Source organism: Anopheles cruzii, chromosome 3, assembly GCF_943734635.1.
Source record: "Anopheles cruzii chromosome 3, idAnoCruzAS_RS32_06, whole genome shotgun sequence".
NCBI classification, from domain to species: domain Eukaryota; kingdom Metazoa; phylum Arthropoda; class Insecta; order Diptera; family Culicidae; genus Anopheles; species Anopheles cruzii.
Genome location: NC_069145.1, coordinates 57,095,879 through 57,106,804, shown reverse-complemented (window position 1 = coordinate 57,106,804; position 10,926 = coordinate 57,095,879). Strand labels below are relative to the sequence as shown.

General features: G+C 42.1%; 1 protein-coding gene across 1 annotated transcript; it reads left to right on the top strand.

Moving 5' to 3' along the window:
- The first annotated feature begins 36 nt into the window (after positions 1–36).
- LOC128270660 (paxillin-like) lies at positions 37–4,902 on the top strand. The gene is made up of 2 exons (XM_053008070.1): positions 37–123; positions 4,636–4,902. Exons 1-2 carry the CDS (start codon positions 37–39, stop codon positions 4,900–4,902), a joined length of 354 nt encoding a protein of 117 aa, XP_052864030.1.
- Positions 4,903–10,926: the final 6,024 nt, after the last annotated feature.

Below are 10,926 nucleotides of genomic sequence, written 5' to 3'. Positions count from 1 at the left end.
CGACTCTAAGACTCGCCAGTAACTTTACGCCCCACTATGGCCGTTTCCAAACGCGTTCATGGGACACCAGCCGCCTCCATCGGTGCGCGCGAGGCGAAGGCGCGGGCACCGGCACCGGCACCGGTTGGTGGTGGTTTAATTTAATTGTAGCTTGACACTGAAAACCAATCCGAGCGGAGCGGGAGACTACTGCTCGCTAGACTGGCAGACCATGACCATCGACGCAAGTTCGTGTGCGCCGTGCCATAGACGTGACGTAAGAAGACGCACCCTGTACCCTGTGGTTGGTGGGCGAATTGTTCATTAAGCGGAGCGGGACATTGCGGGGAAGCTTCCTTCGACGCACAAAAACTACCATGACCTAATCCTTATCGCTTACTGGTAGGAACTGCTCGGCACGGTTTCCAAGAAACCCTTCCGGCAGATTGCCTGGCAGTTTTTATGCGACTTTCGGTTTTTTTTCGCTCTCGCTCCTTCCGGATTGTTTTACCAGACTGTGTTTTGTTTTCTTTCGCTGATCAATTTATTGGCGCAACCGATGGCGTGCGAATGATAGTAGCCGCATGGTGGTGGACGCAGCGTAGCGTCCGGAATTAATGGGCCAAACGAACGGATAGCACGTTACTGTTTCGGGGTGCACGTTGAACGAATTATGTCATCAATCTGATTGCTCCCGCTGAGCCATTTCAACGGCCAGGGATGATGTCGGCTGGCGTTGTTAATACTATCACGCGGTTTGGAGGAACTAGTATCACGACAGAATTCCTTTGTATTTGTTTGTTTAGCGTGTACAGCATTCTTTTTAGAACATTGTATACCTTCCGAGACCGTGGAAAGGCGATGCTCATGTGTGAATTGATTCCATGGTCCGTGAGACACAGACCTCGTGTGAATCATCGTGTTTGGGTCGGCAAGCGGGTACACCCAACCACGTATCTCTATGGTACTTGTTACTGTTTGCGTACGATTAGCATACTCGGAAGGCGACGAGAATGTGGTCGATCAGTCGATCGCACCCAACTTGACCTGTCCACTTGGCCAGCAAGTATTGGTGATAATTTATTTAATTTTTTATTGTTATTATTAAATCGACCAGAGCCGTATTAAGCAGCAAATTAAAGTTGTGCAATGGCGTGTTGTTTAATTTTGTTTGATTTGGTTTCTTACGCTACGTACCGCTAAGACACAAAGCACTCTACGATTGATTGAATGGCAATTTTGTCTTTCTCCATATTAAAAAAATATTTTATTCCAAAGACGAGACTTAAATATCAGGCTGGGGAAAAAGTAATCCATTATTTTCTCGGTAGATGACTTTAGTGATCGATATCTCGTGAAGTATCGATCGTACAGTTTTAAATTTAGGCTTGTTTTAAAGCTGATACTTCACACTTAAAAAGCTGCTTTCACGGTTTATTGTTTGTTCCATTCGTTTGTGAGTTATAGGGTGTAAAGAATGGAAGTCACCAAAGAAAAAATTGGGTACATTTCACAATTTTTCTTTGAAAAAGGCGAAAATTCATGTTAGGGCGCTGAAATTTTGCATGGTGTTTATGGTCCCGATGTTCTAATAGCTAGCTACGTTAAATTTTGGCTTCGTTGACCCTATTCAGTTGTTTTTTATGTTAAAGCCTAGGCAGATACGTCATCGAAAATGTCGACAAAATCACAGAAATAATCAAAGTTGATCAGCATGTTAGTAATCAGAGCATCGGCCAGGAGCTAAAGATCAATCATCGAACAGCTTGAAGCCATTTGCGCAAAGCTGGATTCACATTTGTGAATCCAATCCATTTTTTATTTAAGCTCGATATTTGGGCGCCACCCTATTTACATAAAAAAAACATGATGGCCATCTGCACAGTTTTGGCCCCACGGAATGAAATCGAACCATTTCTTAAACGGATGGGTACTGGGGATAAAAAACGGGTCACTTACGACAATATTGTGTGAAATCGGTCGTGGTCTAAGCGTGGTGAAGCAACTTAACCTGTGGCCAAACCAGAAATAACGGCTAGGAAGGTTCTACTGGGTATATGGTGGGACTTGAAAGGAACCGTTCATTATGAGTTGCTTCCGTGTAGCTAAACAATAAATTCAGATCTCTACTGCCAACAACTGCACGGTTTGAAGATGACAATTTACCAGAAACGACCAGAATCGGCCAACAAAAGAGGTGTTGTGTTCCATCAGGAAAACTAAATGTCATGCACGTCTTTAGTGACTCACCAGAAAGTCCTAGAGTTTGTTTGGAATGTTTTAATGCATCCACCGTATAGTCCGGACCTTGCATTAAGCGGTTGACACCTTTTTCGCGCATTACAAAATTTCCTAAGTGATGAAAAACTGAGATCAAACAAGGGTTGTGAAAATGGATTGCTCCAGTTTTTCGTCAATAACGACTAAGCGTTTTACAAAAGAGGCATTACCAGCCTATCTTTGAGAAGACAACAAATTTTCCAAAAAAAAGGTACATTTTTGACGTAAATCGGACCATCGGAAGTATCTTAAATAATGTTTTGAATTTCACCCAAAAATAATGGATTACTTTTTCCCCAACCTTATATATGTGGACTTAAACATAAGATAGAAAAAAAAGAACTCTTGCCAAACTGGCTCCAACCAAAAACTTGCTGAGTTTCAAACAAGAATCATCAAAATATCTCTAAAATTCAAATTACTAAACAAACTAAAAAAAATCGTGACATCTCTCGTCTTCCTCTTCAAATACGTCCAAAAGAAGTGGAAAAAAGTGGACAAGTGGTAGTAGGGATCTGTTGCCAAACCGAAATCGGCGTAAGTTGCGCGCGATCAGCACACGGTGAAGCGTGTGCATAATCACTTGGCGCAGGAAAAATTGCCGCTGACAACTTCCGACATTTGAAGAGCGGCCAAATCCACGGACGAATAAATACATTCTCCTCTAATATACTATACCTTTCCCTCTTCATTCTATCTCTCCCTGTTTTTTCTAACCATCTCTCTCTATCTTTCTCTCTAATTCCATCCGGTCGGCATCCGGAACAACAAAATCTGTCGCTACGAAAAACCATGCAGATCATGGTGTTTCTGCGGTCACTCCACAAGCATTCGGCAACAGTGAGATGAAATGCGAATTTATTCATTACACTTCTGAAATATTTATAGATGTGTACAGTTTTGTTCCCCTCTCACACACTGCGATCCTCCCTCGGTGTGGAACAATTCCGGCTCGTGTAGGTGATCAACATGCTGGCAGGTTGTAAGAACCTTTAATTTTGATTTTCCCCTCCATTGAGCATCACAGCAGAAATGTAGCGTTACGGAAAATTATTTCGATCATCAGCTGTGGCGCTCATGTCCTCGGATTGATCGAACTTGGCAGATCGCCTTGATCCAGAGACCGGTGTTCCAAGAAGGTCGTGTCGAAAAGGTGGCCCGTAACTCGAACCATTTCACTGACCTACCGCGGTTAGCCGCAAACCTTCCGTCTGTCTGACTCCATGACACCTTTGAACACCGGAAGGATGTGAAGGGTAGCGGCATCCCCTAGTGACAACGCTAACGGCGTGTGCAAAAGTAGCACACCCTTTGTCCTAGCAATTTCAAATCTCTTGTGAACCGTTGGGACCATACGCGTTGACAGTCCTACGGTGACTGTTAATTGTGTAGGTGATCTGCTAAACTTAGGCCACTTGAAACGTTCGATCATTTTGTCCGTTTGGGAAACTGCACGGTGCGTGATGGCTGTTCTTACTTCATATATCTTTCATCAAACCGTAGGAAATTGGTTTTCATTTGGCACAACGGTAGAGGGACAGTAGGGTCGTACGCCGTAGGGTATGTTTATTTTAACGAACACAATTCGGAAGTAGCTGTAGTGGTACGGGAGGAGGAGCACACGCCAGACGAAAGGTTCAAGAGGAACGGCCTGAACGTCTGTGCAAATTGATCATACGACTATACAGCAGATCGCGAGGGATAGTCTGATCAGTAGGGCCGTCATCGGCTTGGAGAAGATAATTAAGCTCATCTCGGTATTTTTGCTGGCCATTAGAGTCGAATCAAATGCGTTTCACTTTAATTCGTATTCGTTAATGTGGTTCCATTTGCTCTGTGTGGCTCTTGAAAATCGGTTGTCCATTCAAGTTTCAACGGAACTGTTCTATTTCTATTTTACTTTATTGTTCGATTTTAGATAATAAGTTGTCAAATCAATTATGTAATAACATAGAAGACAGCAAGAGAAGATTACGATGTTGGGTTCTTTTCTGCGTTATGTAGCAAAGAAGCCAACAATGTTAGAAGTTGATTGAAATGTTCACGTTTGCTTCGGTTGATTAAATCAATTATCACTGGTTCGCTAACAAACCAGTATAAACAGAAGTATTTGCATCAGTTACCTTAAGTGCAGGTGCGCATGTCGAGTTTGAGTGCAATTCTAAAACCAGTGTCTCTTAAACTGGTCATAAATAAGATAAACGAAGAGCCTCTGATTATGGAGAATATTGACACTGGCAAATGAATCACTCAAGGGATGAAAACTATTACTAAGCATCAAGCACTTTAATTATGTTTTAGTTCTATTTTGGTTTTGAAATATTGTTAAAATTATTTTTAACTAATTTTGGCCATTTCTGTGTACTATATTTTTAGGATTGCCGGGAACCGTTTCACGGTGGTTCGTTCTTCGACCACGAAGGCCTGCCATACTGCGAGACGCACTATCACGCGAAACGAGGATCACTGTGCGCTGGTTGCTCGAAACCCATCACCGGACGCTGCATCACGGCCATGTTCAAGAAATTCCACCCGGAGCATTTCGTGTGCGCCTTCTGCCTGAAGCAGCTGAACAAGGGCACATTCAAAGAGCAGAACGACAAGCCGTACTGCCATCAGTGCTTCGACAAGCTGTTCGGTTGAAGTAACGGGTGCTGAACATTTTATCTTTTCGTTTTGGTGTAAGACGACTGACAAAACGGTTGTCGAATCGTGAAATGAATCTTACATTTCATTCGATTGCCCTGCAATTCACTTCGTCTTCCTCAGTGCTATTTGCCCTTTTTGTAGTTCGCTTTCCCATCTTTTTATGTTATGCACCATCGAAACAGTCCGGGAGCCACATTTTGTTCGACCAAACAAAAGCTGTTATCGACATTCAACTATTCTGCTAACACGTTCCATATTGTTCACTTTTTTACAATTTTAACAACTGAGGGTCGCACCGTTAAACGATCGATGATGGCGAATTCAATTGACTTGCTGACAAACAAACAAAAAATATAGGTGTGTTAAAGTTTACACTAACCCACGCAATGATAATAGTGTATTTATACTTAATCCGATTCTTCTTCTCTCATTAACAAACGTTTCGATTCTACGCACTTTCGGGGTTTGATCGTAGGTTATCGATTCGCAAATTACCGTTCTGCACGAGGAATCGAACTAATGCATCGAACAAACCGCAACGAAGCACGATTTGTTCTTACGCGACGTATTAGAATGTTGTATTGTAACATGCAGACTGGGTAGCATTGTGTTTATTCGCGTTACAAAGTTTCCTTCTAACTGTTACGAGCCCCCATTGCCAAGTCCTGTAGTCATAGTCAAAGGCCAACTTAATCTCTATACAAACACATGGTTGCAGTGGACACGGAGTGAACTAAAGCTAGCCTAGCGTCGAGAATCGATAGTTTCCGATTGGGGACGAAACAATTCAATTACAATTAATGCCGTAACAAGCCATTAAAAACCAGAACTTGTAGTTCTAATAAAGAGCGCCAAACTATAACCCATGTGTTTTTTTTCTTCTATTCATTAATGCGAACAACATGCAGACGAATTAATGCGAACAATTTTTCCATTGATCAGATGAATGTGGGTCATTCTCACAAGGACGCTGTCCGGAATTCGCTTACCAGGCGGAAAGCAAAGTTTTAACCATTCAACAAATCCCACCTAGCCGCGTTCGAAAGGACGATTCTCAGATTTTTGCTCATATGTGTTGAGGACCACGGAGAAGGCGCTACAACAGCGAGTTGTGCGCACTGTACGACGTACAGCATACTCGCCTCGCCAGCCTCCGGTGGACTGGTCATGTCATGAGAACGAATGAAGGGTCTTCTTGGGCCGTTGCTTTAAAGATTTCTTGTTTTATTCAAAACCCAGTATGAAAGGAAAATTATTTTTATTGGGCTGATCGTTGGTGGTTGTGAACTTTTGCTAACTGCTATCGCCGAATTCATACGTTTTAGTATTCAAAGATACAAAATTCAAACTCAAATTGAATGAACAATGAAGAAATTAACAAGTTTCATCCTTCTTGTGCTTCTTGGAGTGACGCACTAGATTGCTTGATGTACGGAACGCTTTGTCACAGACTTTACACTGGTATGGCTTTTCGCCGGTGTGAGTGCGGATATGATCTTTAGGTTACATGACTGTGCGAACTTTGATGAACAATGAGGACACTGATGCTGTTGGTCCTTATTGTGAATTTTCGAATGAAGTGCCAGATTGCCTGATGAATGGAAGGCTTTGTCACAGACTTTACACTGGTATGGCTTTTCGCCAGGTGTGAGTGCGGATATGTCTCTTTAGGTGGTATGACTGTGCGAACTTTGATGAACAATGAGGACACTGATGCTGCAGGTCCTTATTGTGAATTTTCGAATGTACTGCCAGAGTGCTGATGAATGGAAGGCTTTGTCACAGACTTTACACTGGTATGGCTTTTCGCCGGTATGAGTGCGGATATGATCCTTTAGGTTACATGACTGTGCGAACTTTGATGAACAATGAGGACACTGATGCTGTTGGTCCTTATTGTGAATTTTCGAATGTACTGCCAGATGCCTGATGAATGGAAGGCTTTGTCACAGACTTTACACTGGTACGGCTTTTCGCCAGTGTGAGTGCGGATATGTCTCTTTAGGTGGTATGACTGTGCGAACTTTGATGAACAATGAGGACACTGATGCTGTTGGTCCTTATTGTGAATTTTCGAATGTACTGCCAGATTGCCTGATGAATGGAAGGCTTTGTCACAGACTTTACACTGGTATGGCTTTTCGCCGGTATGAGTGCGGATATGAATCCTTTAGGTTAGATGACTGTGCGAACTTTGATGAACAATGAGGACACTGATGCTGTTGGTCCTTATTGTGAATTTTCGAATGTACTGCCAGATGCTGATGAATGGAAGGCTTTGTCACAGACTTTACACTGGTATGGCTTTTCGCCGTGTGAGTGCGGATGTGTACCTTTAGCATGCTTAAAAATGGATATGTTGCCGAACAATGAGGGCAGTGGTGCTTTTGGTCCTTATTGTGCGTTTTCGAACGATTCTGCAGATTGCCTGATGATCTGATCACTTTTTCACACACTTTTTCACGTACATAGGGCCTTTCGTCGGTATGAGTGCGGATATGAATCTTTGGGCTAGATGAGGCTTTAGACTGTTGATCCTTATTGTGTATTTTCATATGTTCTGCCAGAATTCTTGATGAATAGAAGCCTTTGTCACAGACTTTACACTGGTACGGCTTTTCGCCCGTGTGAGTGCGGATGTGTACCTTTAGCATGCTTAAAAATGGATATGTTGCCGAACAATGAGGGCAGTGGTGCTTGTGGTTTTTGGAATGGCTTTTACTATTGGCGTTCCGGGTTCCGGAACTCACGACGTTTTGAATTGAATCTGCTGTTGAATCATCAGCACACGTATTGTCTGCCACGGTCACAGGATGATCGTTTTTATCCTGACAGATCGATTCCAAAGGATTTGTCTTTTGGTTATCCTGCTCATGACCGAGAACATCATTCGTTGTTTGCAGGTGAAGCTGCTCATCGACCTCTTCGTACTCTGATTTGATTTCAATTGGATTTTCCTCTGCCTCGAATAAATCATCAGGTATTTTTCCACAACATTCATATGTCCTATTCGCTTCATGAACAGTAAAACACTTCCGATTCAACTGCAAATCCTTCGCTGTATCCGGTGAGGAAACTTCGGTTTTAATTGACAGTTCGGTGCCAACCGTTTGTTCAGAAGAGTGGTCAAGATGGTGTTGATCGATTTCTGATTCGTTCTTCGCTGTGTTCTGCTGTTTGATAAATTTATCGACCATATCATTGTTTTCATTGCATCGCCAGCGAAACCGATCCATACTTTTCAATCGCGATTCGCACATCGTGCACAAATACGCTGGAACTCCAGGAGAGAATTCAATCTGTAAAAATAAGACTGTCATAGACTAGTTTTTCTTGTGGAACAAGGTGAGATGTCTGTTGTTACAATTTTATTACCTGAAGACCGGTAAAATCGAAGATTTTTTGTACTTTATATTGTCCGGAATCGTCGCGCGTTAGAGCTTGCAAAGCATCATCGGCCGTCAGACACCATCGACATATTTTAGCGCTATTGGAAAAAATTCACTATCATATCTTTTAATCCTTATTGAACACCAACTTACGCAACACCATCCTCTTTCTTAATCAATGCCTTCTTAGACTTCATTTTGACTGCAATCGTTTATTAAGTCGATTTTGCAAATCGTATCGTTCACTTTACTTGTTTACCAAACAATGGTTGCTTCAATGGTTTGACAATCGGTCAATGTTTGACAGCTTATGGGTTCGCGCGCTTTTGAGTTAGCCGCGTCTCTTTTCAAACTGAAAAAAACAGTTACAGGGTGTGTATCAAGTTTGCGTGAATTTAAATAATGATTTCGAATAATGATAAAATAACTTTATTCAATCAAAAACACGTGAAAATGATTGTACGTGTGCAAAAGTAGCACACCCTTTGTCCTAGCAATTTCAAATCTCTTGTGAACCGTTGGGACCATACGCGTTGACAGTCCTACGTTGACTGTTAATTGTGTAGGTGATCTGCTTAACTTAGGCCACTTGAAACGTTCGATCATTTTGTCCGTCTGGGAAACTGCACGGTGCGTGATGGCTGTTCTTACTTCATATATCTTTCATCAAACCGTAGGAAATTGGTTTTCATTTGGCACAACGGTAGAGGGACAGTAGGGTCGTACGCCGTAGGGTATGTTTATTTTAACGAACACAATTCGGAAGTAGCTGTAGTGGTACGGGAGGAGGAGCACACGCCAGACGAAAGGTTCAAGAGGAACGGCCTGAACGTCTGTGCAAATTGATCATACGACTATACAGCAGATCGCGAGGGATAGTCTGATCAGTAGGGCCGTCATCGGCTTGGAGAAGATAATTAAGCTCATCTCGGTATTTTTGCTGGCCATTAGAGTCGAATCAAATGCGTTTCACTTTAATTCGTATTCGTTAATGTGGTTCCATTTGCTCTGTGTGGCTCTTGAAAATCGGTTGTCCATTCAAGTTTCACCGGAACTGTTCTATTTCTATTTTACTTTATTGTTCGATTTTAGATAAGAAGTTATCAAATCAATTATGTAATAACATAGAAGACAGCAAGAGAAGATTACGATGTTGGGTTCTTTTCTGCGTTATCATACATGTAGCAAAGAAGCCAACAATGTTAGAAGTTGATTGAAATGTTCACGTTTGCTTCGGTTGATTAAATCAATTATCACTGGTTCGCTAACAAACCAGTATAAACAGAAGTATTTGCATCAGTCACCTTAAGTGCAGGTGCGCATGTCGAGTTTGAGTGCAATTCTAAAACCAGTGTCTCTTAAACTGGTCATAAATAAGATAAACGAAGGGCCTCTGATTATGGAGAATATTGACACTGGCAAATGAATCACTCAGGGATGAAAACTATTACTAAGCATCAAGCACTTTAATTATGTTTTAGTTCTATTTTGGTTTTGAAATATTGTTAAAATTATTTTTAACTAATTTTGGCCATTTCTGTGTACTATATTTTTAGGATTGCCGGGAACCGTTTCACGGTGGTTCGTTCTTCGACCACGAAGGCCTGCCATACTGCGAGACGCACTATCACGCGAAACGAGGATCACTGTGCGCTGGTTGCTCGAAACCCATCACCGGACGCTGCATCACGGCCATGTTCAAGAAATTCCACCCGGAGCATTTCGTGTGCGCCTTCTGCCTGAAGCAGCTGAACAAGGGCACATTCAAAGAGCAGAACGACAAGCCGTACTGCCATCAGTGCTTCGACAAGCTGTTCGGTTGAAGTAACGGGTGCTGAACATTTTATCTTTTCGTTTTGGTGTAAGACGACTGACAAAACGGTTGTCGAATCGTGAAATGAATCTTACATTTCATTCGATTGCCCTGCAATTCACTTCGTCTTCCTCAGTGCTATTTGCCCTTTTTGTAGTTCGCTTTCCCATCTTTTTATGTTATGCACCATCGAAACAGTCCGGGAGCCACATTTTGTTCGACCAAACAAAAGCTGTTATCGACATTCAACTATTCTGCTAACACGTTCCATATTGTTCACTTTTTTACAATTTTAACAACTGAGGGTCGCACCGTTAAACGATCGATGATGGCGAATTCAATTGACTTGCTGACAAACAAACAAAAAATATAGGTGTGTTAAAGTTTACACTAACCCACGCAATGATAATAGTGTATTTATACTTAATCCGATTCTTCTTCTCTCATTAACAAACGTTTCGATTCTACGCACTTTCGGGGTTTGATCGTAGGTTATCGATTCGCAAATTACCGTTCTGCACGAGGAATCGAACTAATGCATCGAACAAACCGCAACGAAGCACGATTTGTTCTTACGCGACGTATTAGAATGTTGTATTGTAACATGCAGACTGGGTAGCATTGTGTTTATTCGCGTTACAAAGTTTCCTTCTAACTGTTACGAGCCCCCATTGCCAAGTCCTGTAGTCATAGTCAAAGGCCAACTTAATCTCTATACAAACACATGGTTGCAGTGGACACGGAGTGAACTAAAGCTAGCCTAGCGTCGAGAATCGATAGTTTCCGATTGGGGACGAAACAATTCAATTACAATTA